The following is an 11,248-nucleotide window of genomic DNA, read 5'->3' as shown; positions in this document are numbered from 1 at the left end:
GCTGCAGACAATCCTGGCGGCAAAATCTGTAATTTTTTTTAAATCCTCTGCACCTGGCACTTGATCGCACCATCCAATACGCAAAGATAGTGAGATATGTGAGGAAAAGCGTAGGATTCGATGATGGTTTTAAGATCATCAGGTGTGAAGTAATGCCTGATGCGGTACAGCGAGATTAGAATTCCGTTGCATTTCTGCACGAGCTTGGCGACATGCTTCTCCCATAAAAGCGTTGGGTCCACGACCACACTGGGAAATTTGAGTTGCCGTGAAGGTGAGACACTCTCCATTTATCGGGAAATTACATATAGATGGGTACAAAAATATATGTATAAAACAAAGCCTGCCGTAATACAAATATAACAGTCTCGTAACCTTTTTCTAATAATCGCAACTACGTAACTACTTTTTCTAAATAATAATAATCGCAACTACGTAAAAATCAAAATCAACATGCTACATTGACGTCGCATCTGTGTTCAGACCCCATCGGGTACGGTGGAATCTCGTCGACCCGCTCTGTCCGCCGTCCGACACTTCCCCGCCCCTCCTCCTGCCTTCCGAGCTGACTGACCGCGCTGATGCACCGCCCCTGCTGCAGGCGAGAAGCCAGCCGCCATGCACACGTCCCGGGCCGGCGGCGGGCTGGCCGCGCGGGCCGCCGTCACCTGGGCATTGGCGGCGGTGGTGACGCTGCGACAGCTCAGCACGTGAGGCCCTCACCCCGCCCGGCAGCCGGCCGGACCGCCGCCCGTCCGACGGAGGCCCCGCGCTCCGCCCCGGCCAGCGGCGGCCCGACGCGGCGGCGGGGGACGGCCAGGCGGCGCCGGCGGCCCAGTTTGACGGCGCGACAGGTGTCGTAGCGTCGCCGAAGCCAACAGCGGCGGCCGGCTGGTGTCGCGCGATGACGCGGCGGTGCGGCCGGTGACTTCTGGACCGCAGGGGCTCCCCGGCTGGCGCCTGGCAGCGCGTGGCTGCACTCTCGCCGGTTGCTTGTGCTGCTGCAGCGCGCCGCGCGCGACCGGCACGTGTCGTGATTGACGGCCCGGGGTGCCGGCGCCGGACGCGGCGGCGTGTCGGCGAGCTCGGACGCGGCGGCCGGACGCTGAGGACCGCCACAGGGGGAGACATGAGCTGCGTTTCTGTGTCGTGCAAATGCGGAATGCGGATGAGCGCCGGGGAGCTCGCGCGGCCGCTGCCGGGCCACACCGACGGACGGCGAATGTGGACTGGGCGTCGTGCCTGGGGCAGCCGAACGAGCTGGGCGTCCAGCCTACGGAAAACATTTCACATGTTGGCTTCCGACACTAATTGCGAGCCGTCATTAATTATGACGTCAGCATGCAGACGTCTTAAGAGAGCAATGTATACACACACATACACACACACATTATATATATATATATATATATATATATATATATATATATATATATATATATATATATACACGTGTGTGTTGAGTAATATGAGTCTGTGACAGGCATGTTTGCAGATGAAAACTGCGTTGTGTGTCGCACACCTTTAGATGTCCAATGAAGCACGCTTCTGTTATCATTTCTTGTGAGCGCACATCAATGTTTGTCTGGTGGCTGCTTGCGACCAAAACTGGATCATTGCAGTCTGCTAAGATAGTGGTATGAAGGGATATTGAAATGTAATCTTGACCTTGTATGTACAATACAATTTGTCCATGACCAGCTATATAGTTCATGTTCTGAGCCACACTGATCAAGCCCCTTGTTTTTTCAGTACGCGCCCTAATGAATATGTCACCATGCCAGTATTGAAAGCCGTTCATACCTCTCCGAGCGTACTTGCATACATCCCCATACCTTGCTCTGCAACAGTCAGCTGTTGTAGAGCCCCATTTAAGTCACGTCATGCTGACTGGTGTGAGAGCGCCATCACAAATTTGATTGTCATGTGAACTGACTGCAGAACTGAATGAGAGTAGTCGAACCAGAACCCAAAAGTATGTTAGAGGGCTATGCTAAGTCCAAGTTTTTAGAGAAGGTTTCTAAAGCGTGACCTGCCTTGTTTTGCATCGCCGCAATGTACTTGGGGCCGTCCACGAATAACGTTACGCATGGAGAGAGGGGGCTGCAATGGAGCGTAACGAAAGCATAGGGGGGGGGGGGGGGTCTCGGACAGGGTAACGTTACTCGTGGGTATGGTTGCAAATCCTGCTGAAATATGCGTTTAATGCTTCACGATGCAGCAATTAGGGCGGGGAATTCTCACACCCAGCGTGGCCAGTGTGTGACCAGGAGAGGGAAACCGCTAAAAATAAAAATGTTATTCACGGACTTATCGTGCTGTCTATATGTGTTAGTTATTGCATCGCTTTGTGTACTACCGCACTGCTCACGTTCAGATTCTTAAACTTGCGTTGATCTAACTAGTTGCTATAATACAAAAGCCATGTGGGTTCCAATTCTGCGATCATTGTTTGATTTCAAATCGGTATGGATTAACGGGATGTGTATTGCTTACCTGGCTTGAACTACGCTCGACAACTTCCTGCGAGGAACTATGCACTCGAATTGGTCCTACCACAGTTCCAGGGCCTGGAGGTCCACCGTGCACAGTCTCTGCAAAGTCGTGCCACACTCTCAACGTTCGTCCTGATCCGTCTACTTATAACGCGGACTAACACGGGGTCGATGCAAGCCCCGCTTCCAAACTGAAAAGATAGAGCTTAGCTGAAAACCCCAGAAAATCTCCATGAGATCTCGAGATTGGTAGTGCGTTGTATGTTGCCAGGTCAATAACTGCCCCCGTTATGCCAGTTTAAAAATTAATTTTTTATGAAATCTGATATGACAATAAATGAAAAATACAAAAGCGTTGGGTGTTTCCGTTACATGAAGTGTTCAATATTTGTACGAGGTTCTGAACTGAACTAGCCATCCTGAAGACCTTTAGGTGCAGTTCATAATCCTGCTCTTTTTTAGACTAAAATCCCTTTAGTTCTTGAGCTATAGGACCGCAAAAATGGAGGGTATCTCTGAGAGAGAGAGAGAGAGAGAGAGAGAGAGAGAGAGAGAGAGAGAGAGAGAGAGAGAGAGAGAGAGAGAGAGAGAGAGAGAGAGAGAGAGAGAGAGAGAGAGAGAGAGCCTTAAAGTCACCTTGGCATTCATGACGTCATAATAACGTCATATAAATCTGTCACTCCATGAACCATGCGGCAGCCAAGGTCGTGAAAAATTTGTTTGGCGATTCGTTCATATCTGCCGTTCATGAGCACCATTTCAGGATATAACGGACCTCAGTTAGCTCTTAATCAATGTTGTGCGAGATGCGATGACGTGATAAAACAACGGCGTATTGAGGAGCATATTATAAACAGAAATTGCGTTGTCTACAGCGATCTTTCCATGTCAAAATAAACTAATAGTTATAAGTGGCCTTTGTCATGATGTCTTATGCCTAGCTCAATATATTCATATGTGGAGCATTCCCTTTAAGAGCTCGTCACTCCGGTTCGAAAGATAATAGCGTGAGAGGGAGTGTGCAACGTTTAGAGCAGATTTCAAAAGCATACTCTGGAGAAGCCTCATAGCCATTTAGTGTAATAATAACATTTGGTATTGACACTGCAGCACCGTCAGTGTATACCTAGGACATCAATTTCAATTATTTTCGAGTCCGGAGTGCACTCTCAATATACTGTCTAAGCACAGCGCGTCTTTCTTGGTTGCCTTGGTAACCTTCAACACGTCTTTCTTAGAGCGTAGCCTTATTCGTCGTCATAACAAGTGCTGTCGTCGTGACGACGGCAGAATTTGCTAAGGGCCGTCGTCAGCTCTTACCGACTAGAAACACCACTTTTGAATTATCTGAATCCGCACGCTCCACGCACGCACGCACGCTCGTGTCGGGCCTGCGAGCGTAAAAGTGGCACCTCTACTGCCATGCATGACGTCAGTGCAAATGACCATTTATGAATGATGCAGAGGGTGGCGGGGGCCATTTGTCGAGAGATGAATCGGTTGAAGTTTGAACCAGTCCATCACGATAGGCTACTATGTGATACTTCGTTTCCTAAAGCCAAAGTGCGCTTCGAAAGGAGCAATTGTGCCAAACGCCAGAAGGGAAAACCAAAGTCATGATTTCACATTTAGTTTAGTTCGTGTGACAATAGTTTCATGTTTGTTTATCTTTCTCCTTGAGTTTACAGGCTTTCGTAGCGTCTGTTACGAAGTATTTTGATGTAATTGTGTATTCCAAGCATTACAGAACAAACACGCTGTAAAAGCAAGGCAAATGAAAAACATCATTTTTATAGTAGTGAGCTGGGAGTCGAATGAGATTTCTCCCGCCTGAGCAGCTACTTAAGATAAAAATTCCGAGCTTTGCGGAAAGATTTCGTGAAAGTGGTAGCACCGATCAAACCTGAATCATCTGATGCAGCAGCATGTGAAAGGTACAGCAAGGCGTCATGTTCATTTCAATGGTGCGAAGAGTTCTTTTGCTGGCTTGGCCTTGTCTTTTTATTAAAGATTTAATTCAACCTTTGGAATGAATGTATTCCTTGGTTTAGAACGCACGCTAAGTAGTGTTTGTTGTGTGAGCCCTGAGCTCTAAGATTCGATCGTGCAATTCCAGGTCATCGGTAGAATTTGGTGGCGAAAGCTTAGCGTGCCGCAATGCTCGACACGGTTCGTCACATACTCTGAATTGAGCCGACCTTTAGCGCGGCCGCTGCCACCGGCCCCTAGCCACATCTGTCAAGGACAAATAGCGAGCCCCTAAAGCGTCTCGGATCCACCCCGCCACGGGTGGGCGGGCCGGGTGGCAGGCGCTCTAACCAACTGCCCCACCGGGACGAACGTCCAGCCAATTTAGCACACCAGTGAATACGTCGGCGAGAGCCGCACCACGTGGGATGAAAAAAAAAATGATGAAAAAAATGGACTTTGAACTAGGTGAAATTCGCATAATGTATGCCACTTACTGAGGTTCACAAAGCCATGACACGTTGTGGTGGCTGTTAGACCGCTGCTGGCGAGCGTTCTGCAAGATTAGCCGGACTACCGTCTCCCCACCTCATGACGTGGGCGCTACACTCATCGTCGCGGCTTCGATGTTTCCGTTCCACAGTGACCGTCCAGAGCCCACTATGCATGGTTTTCAGTTTTCAGAATCATTCGAGAGCTTGACGGCCAAATCCGGAGGGAAAATAACATTCACTTTGCATGCAAATGAAACGCTAATATCGGACACAGCCTATTCCACTTCCGACCTGATTAACGCCAGAATTAGCGCCTTATTTCTCATCTAGCGGGGGTTGGAAGAGAAGGAATGATCAGTTATATTCATAAGTCGCGGCAGCATCGCGTGCGCTGAAAAAAAAAAACACGTATACATTTCATTCATGTGGCAGCACCACAGCACTACAAGAATCGTTGTTTGTTGAATATTTAAGGCGTTTAATCATTCTCAGTTCTGGGTTTGTCCCTTGAATATCAAACACAACAGGTGATAATATGTCAAAAAAGAAAGTCTGTTGAATGTAACACGAATAGCAGCTTGCAGATTGTTTAATTATTTTGTGCTCTGATTGTCACACGGGGAGCGCTGTAGGACGAATCGCGCGGTCCAACTCCGATTCTGCACCCTGATAGCTTTGGCAGAGCATAGATCAAGATTAGTACCAAGGGCTGTATTTGGAGAGATACACACCTGATACAGTATCAGACTTGTCATTCAACGGCTTCAGATTTATAGCCTCGGTCATGTTGGGTCAATATATTGCTAGAATGTAGTTCAATACCCATTTTCCATTCAAGATGGTCTTCGGTCCAAAAAACACGCCACTAGGTTCACAGCAATGTAGAGGCTCAGTTTTGACTGTTGTTTTCTTTTCATGATAGACATTAGCGACCTTTTATCGTGATAAACGGTCAGGTCAACTTGGTAAGGAATTTCCATCAGGAAAACTTGTTGCATTGGAAAGCTCAATATTTACTTTTGATCCATGGTCAATAAAAGAAACATAAAAACTCCTTTTTACTACTCGCTTTCCTTCTAGATAGTTGTTATAGCCCAGCGCTTCAAGGCTGGAATGATTCGTGTCACGGTCTGAGATTTCTACAGAATGGAAGCTTCAGGGTTGGAGTAACGGCAAATGCAGGAGAAAATGCTGTGCGCGTCGCTCTGAAGCCGATCTGACGCCGATCAGCTGTCGCCGGCCATGAACATCCGCCCCGGTAAACTAGTCTGGAGTAGAATTACGCGGTTGCATTGAACAGCCGCGCACAGAGACTCTCCAGCAATCCAAGGAAAGCCAGTAATCCCGGTCATGGGAAACGTAGCCTTGGCATTCGACATAATAATACTATTGAAGTGGATGATTTAAGGCAAAGCAAGTTTAATGCAAAGCAAGATTTAATGCAAATTAGTTCAGCCCAACTGCGTGAAGCTCCCGTTTGCCGCCACATCGATTCTTGCGAACTTTAAACACCACCCATTCGCCCTTAGTAATTCCTTTCCAACAGCCAGCCAGCGACCCGTGTCAGTGACCTGTCCGGGACACCGCGCCGTTCAGCGGGTCCTCCCCGCCGGGCTCGTTATCGTCAGGTCGACCCGATCATTTGCTCTTTCGCCGGGTCGCCACTCCCCACCGGCCGTCACAGCCGCCAACTATTCCAATTACAGCGGACCGTGAGCGGCCGGAGGCGCTGAACTACCCGGGAGCTCGTGAAGACGCCTCCCCCCCCCCCGCACTTGTCCTCATCTCTCCAGCGGCGCCACGCACGGGAGGCTGAACCAGCCGCGCACCCGCCGCACAGGCGATCCCGCAGCCACACCTGCCGCACAGGCGATCCCGCAGACGCACCCGCCGCACAGGAGATTCCGTTGATGTGCGTTGAATGCCGTCATTTGCGACGGCATTTTCACTGCCCGAGGTATCACGGTAATTAGCTCGTTCTCGACAACAAGTGAGCTGCGTTCTTTGAACTAGCTATTTTCGAGAGAAGTTCATTGCTTGAAGTCTACCAAATGAACAAGAACACCAAGATCTTCCTGTAATTGCTTATTAAGGAACTTGGACAAGTGCAATGTGGGATCTGAACGATGCGTTCATTGTGGGACGTTCCGAAACCGTCAATCAACCAGGTATGCAAGCGCTTCCCGACTAACGACATCCGTTTACAAGGCTTGGGATTGCTCCCGAAAAGTGACGGGTTCAGGATCCAGGGGCACCGGCCCATGTAGCCCAGTTCAGCTCCCGAAAAGTGGGGTGGTCTGGGATCTAGGGGCACCGGGTCATGGGGGCCCAGTTCAGCATAAGAGGGCTGACATCCATCCCCTCTCCATTTACATCAGCTTGTTTTGAGCCACTTCCGTCAGATGCAGGCTTTGATAACTTTTTTTCTTTTAAGAAATGGAGTTTGCTTTGAAACTATCATGTTGGTCAGAGGGTATGACAATCAAACATTGTAAAGGCCAGAGAACTATTCAAGTTTGGAACCCGTCGCACGTTTTAGCGAGCCGAATGATCGCCAAATTTTGGCTTCAGATGAAGGACTTGTCGTTTGGATTATGGCATGACGTGCGTTTTCGCTGACTTCACCCGGAGGAACTGTCACCGATCCCAGCCGACGTTGTCACGATTTTACTACAGCAGTTGAATGTGCTCTTTGATGTTGACTTTAACGAATCGAGGCCGTGACATTTTTGTCTGTTTTGTCTGATATTTTACGGCTGCCTCAATTATCTGTCGCCGTTCGAAAAACAACCAACCCGTGTGACTCAATTTCACCCAACCCAAGCCGTACACAAGTTCGAAGGCAAGCATCGGCGTCCATCGACCTTTAAAAATCGCAGTTTACCAACATTTTTGGGGCACCGCAAGTGTGAGGAATTTCAAGTAAAACGTAAATGTGGCAACAGCGCCGTTTCGGGCAGCAAAAATTCTGTTCAGGCTATTCAGACTGGAATTGGATCGCCTTTGCATGCCATGCGCCTTTCTAAGACGAATCCAAGTCTTTTCTGAAGTCCTGACAATACCTGGATTCTACTGGCCGATCCGAGGCGTCAGTCGTGTCGAAGTCAGACATTCCAGTGTTGGTGAATCGAATCAAAAGCCGCACAAGGCTTATGGCTAGTTACATATAGTTTTATATAACGTCGGGCGGGAGCCTCCGACACATTCCACCGGAGATAATTCACGAACAGGCTTTTTCCTTCCTTGTCAGCAGAGTTATGTATAGAGTTGCCCCGCTTTTGAAAGCAACGGAGGTAATGCTTGGTAATCAGACTGTCCTTCAGATGCTCTGAGTGGTCAGTGGGCCCCTTAGCATCCAGAGAAACATCAATGACCAGAGGGGGTCCGTTGGTGGAAGGAAGGGCCCTGGGCGGCCAGTAAAGTCCCTGATTAGTCAGAGGGAAACGCCACCGGTCAGGAGCTGTTCAATGCTCAAACGGCCCCTCAGTGGCCAGGAGGGCTCTGAGCGCCTTAATCAGCCCATGCATGGCCAGAAGCGCCCTGGGCAATCAGACGGCGCGGAGAGGTCAATGCAACTCTTGAGCCGCCAAAGAGACCCTGAGTCGTTCCGAGACCTTCAAAGTGGCGAGAAGGGACTTTGAAAGGCCAGAAAAGCTCTAAGCAGCTATAAGCATCCTTGAGCAAACAGAGTGGCTCTGGTGGCCCGGAGGGGCACAATGGACGGCCACAGGGCCCTGTGGTGTCCAGACTGGGTTTACTGAGCAGACACAGATAGATATAGTGCTGTCTGTATTTCCGTTCAAACAAAGAACCTTTTTGGGCTTTATCATTCACTGTGACCATTTGTATTCGCACTCCACGGACCGAAGGCAACCTCCACATGGTAACCCTGGACCTCAGACAGCGACCTAACCTTGGACGGACAGCGGCCGCAGCGGGAGCACGACACAGGCAGTCCTACAACCGGTGGAGGAACAGCTCTTATTTTCGGGGTCTTCCTTCCCCGAATGATGTAGGTCAAACCTGATGTTATAATACTATGTCACGATATTCCGGGGCTGGGCCTGGTCGCCATCTCGTGCCTGGCTTCGGTTCCATCCCCAGCCCCACCAGGTATCCGGCCCCGGCCCTGGCCCCGGCCCTGGCTCCGGCTCCGGCCCCGGCCCCGGCCCCGGCCCCGGCCCCGGCCCCGGCCCCGGCCCCAGCCCAGCCCAGCACAGCACAGCACAGCCTAGCACAACCCCATAATGAGGCAAGGCTGACAAGCGCCTGTAAAGGGCAGCTCAGGCCAGGGCGGGTTGTAGTAATCTGACACATGGCCAAGTCATGCCATGCCCTACGTGCTAACCAAGCGTCCCAAGTTCCTGCGTATCCAGCGTGACTTGCTCTCACCTGGCCCACCAGGCAGACCAATGTAGGTTAATGGGGCAGCGCGGGGCAGGGCAGGGCAGGGCAGGGTGAGGGCTACAGTCTTAAGTATATATTGCAGTCTTAAGTATGACACGGATGACAAGGTGGGACGACATGACATGACATGGTCCACTGTTGAGATGAAGCCACCACAGGAACAGAATAACAAGCATGTACATTTGCCTAACGCAAGATGTTGCATTGTATATATACATCAGTATGTCCCAAAATCAAAGCATTTACAATGTTTTCAATGAAGAATGCATGTAGCCATATGTGCAGGGAGCCAAGTAAATAACAGAAACGGTAAGCAGACGTCTCGTAGTAGTGACTGAAAAGTATGAACTACTGGCACAAGCTTGAGTTACGCAGAAGTATGTGTCAGCGACAAGCCCAATGATGTTCACCCAGATGCCACCTGGAGTAGATTCTTGATTGGTGGTTGAGCAGCGACCATGACCTAGGCCTCGGCCCAGCAGCCGCCCGGTCATGCTGGCGATGCAAGACTTAAGTGGAGTACATGAAAACAACCAGGAGTTGGAGACCTTAAAAGGAAAAGCTGTCTTTGGTAATGAGTTCAGAAATTCAATGAAGACGACGATAAGTATGGATTTCCATGCAGCTGAATTTTAACGAGGCAAAATTTAAAAAAGTATTCTCTGTGCACATCACGTGCGGCAGCGGAGCACCTCGGCGCCGCACGCCCGGACCGGGAGCTTTGTCGGCGGCCGGGGGAGAGTGGCGCCCCCTGCTGCCCGTGGCCGGAGGTCCTCTCGCCGTCTGCGGGCGCCGCGCTTCCCATTACCCCGCGGCCGCCGCAGGAAACAATCGCGGTAAGTAGCTCCACGTCCGGCGGCGGCGGCGGGTTCGGGGACGCGAGGGAGGCCGTTTGCGGAAGCGCCGGGTGCGGCCGCCTTCAACGGGTCCCAGCGGGCCCCGGCGGGCCCCGGCGGGCCCGCTGGTGGTCAGCAGAGCGCCGGGTTTGACGCGTGCGTCCAGCCTGATCGCATTACTGGCACGCTGAAAGGCCGACTTCCGAGAACTCGTCCAGGCGCGACTGGGAGCCATAGTTCGGAACAAGTCAGCCGTGATGCCAGTGGCGCGGCAAGACGCCAGCGCTCCAGCAGGAGCGCGACATTCACTGGAAGAGGGAGCGCTCGCAACCTGTACCAAGTTTGGGGAAACCGTGGACGTCGGTCGTTAAGGAGCCTTCCACGTTAGCCCTGACTGCTTTGCGTTTGCTCAGAGGGCCCTGCACTGTTGCTGTGCCCTTCCTGCTAGCGTGCCGGGGCGCTCTGGTCAGTCAGAGGCCTTCCACGGACTTTTTCCAGTCGCCAGAAAGGCTCTGTGGGCTATAGCCAGGGACCACCATGCTGACTTGCCCGGGTATTCTTGGTGGCTCGGGGGCCCTTTACGTTGGTTTCGGCTCACTTACCGACACACTCGCGATATGTCCATGGGCCCTCTGCATTGGTCTAGGGCGCTTCTTATTTTATGTTACTTGCTTAGGGCCCTACGCTCTTGTCGGGGGCCCATCTGTTAACCTGCTTATGCACACTGTCGGTCGGGGCCCTCCAAACTGGGTCTAGGGTACTTTTCATTTGAATGGATGGCCATGCACGCTTGTCGGGGCCCATCTGTTAACCTGCTCCGGCACACTGGATTGTTTAGGGGCCCAGCATATTGGGTATTTTAATGTAGGGACCTACGCTCTTGTCAATGGTATCTGATAGCCTGCTCGGATACACTCGATATTTCGGGTAGCCCTCTACATTGGGTCTTGGGGACGCCCTATTTGAATGGAGGCCCTACGCACTTGTCTCGGGTCCCCTCCGTTAACCTCTTCGGCCAAAGTGGATTGCCCGGGAGCCCTGCACATTG

At 51.1% G+C, this 11,248-nt stretch overlaps 1 protein-coding gene across 1 annotated transcript in view; it reads left to right on the top strand.

The window, feature by feature from the left end:
* The window catches only part of LOC119103422 (Down syndrome cell adhesion molecule), a 92,631-nt gene extending 90,575 nt beyond the window's left edge, over window positions 1–2,056 (top strand). The window contains exon 10 of the mRNA XM_037226951.1: window positions 602–2,056. Coding sequence (XP_037082846.1) covers window positions 602–714 — 113 coding nt within the window. The 3' untranslated portion in view covers window positions 715–2,056. The remainder of the gene's footprint in view (window positions 1–601) is intronic.
* Window positions 2,057–11,248: the final 9,192 nt, after the last annotated feature.

This window comes from Pollicipes pollicipes, unplaced genomic scaffold (genome assembly GCF_011947565.3).
Source record: "Pollicipes pollicipes isolate AB1234 unplaced genomic scaffold, Ppol_2.1 Scaffold_5724;HRSCAF=6776_pilon_pilon_pilon, whole genome shotgun sequence".
In the NCBI taxonomy this organism is placed as follows: Eukaryota; Metazoa; Arthropoda; class Thecostraca; order Pollicipedomorpha; family Pollicipedidae; genus Pollicipes; species Pollicipes pollicipes.
The sequence above is the reverse complement of the archived record's forward strand: the minus strand, read 5'-3'. Positions and strand labels throughout refer to the sequence as shown.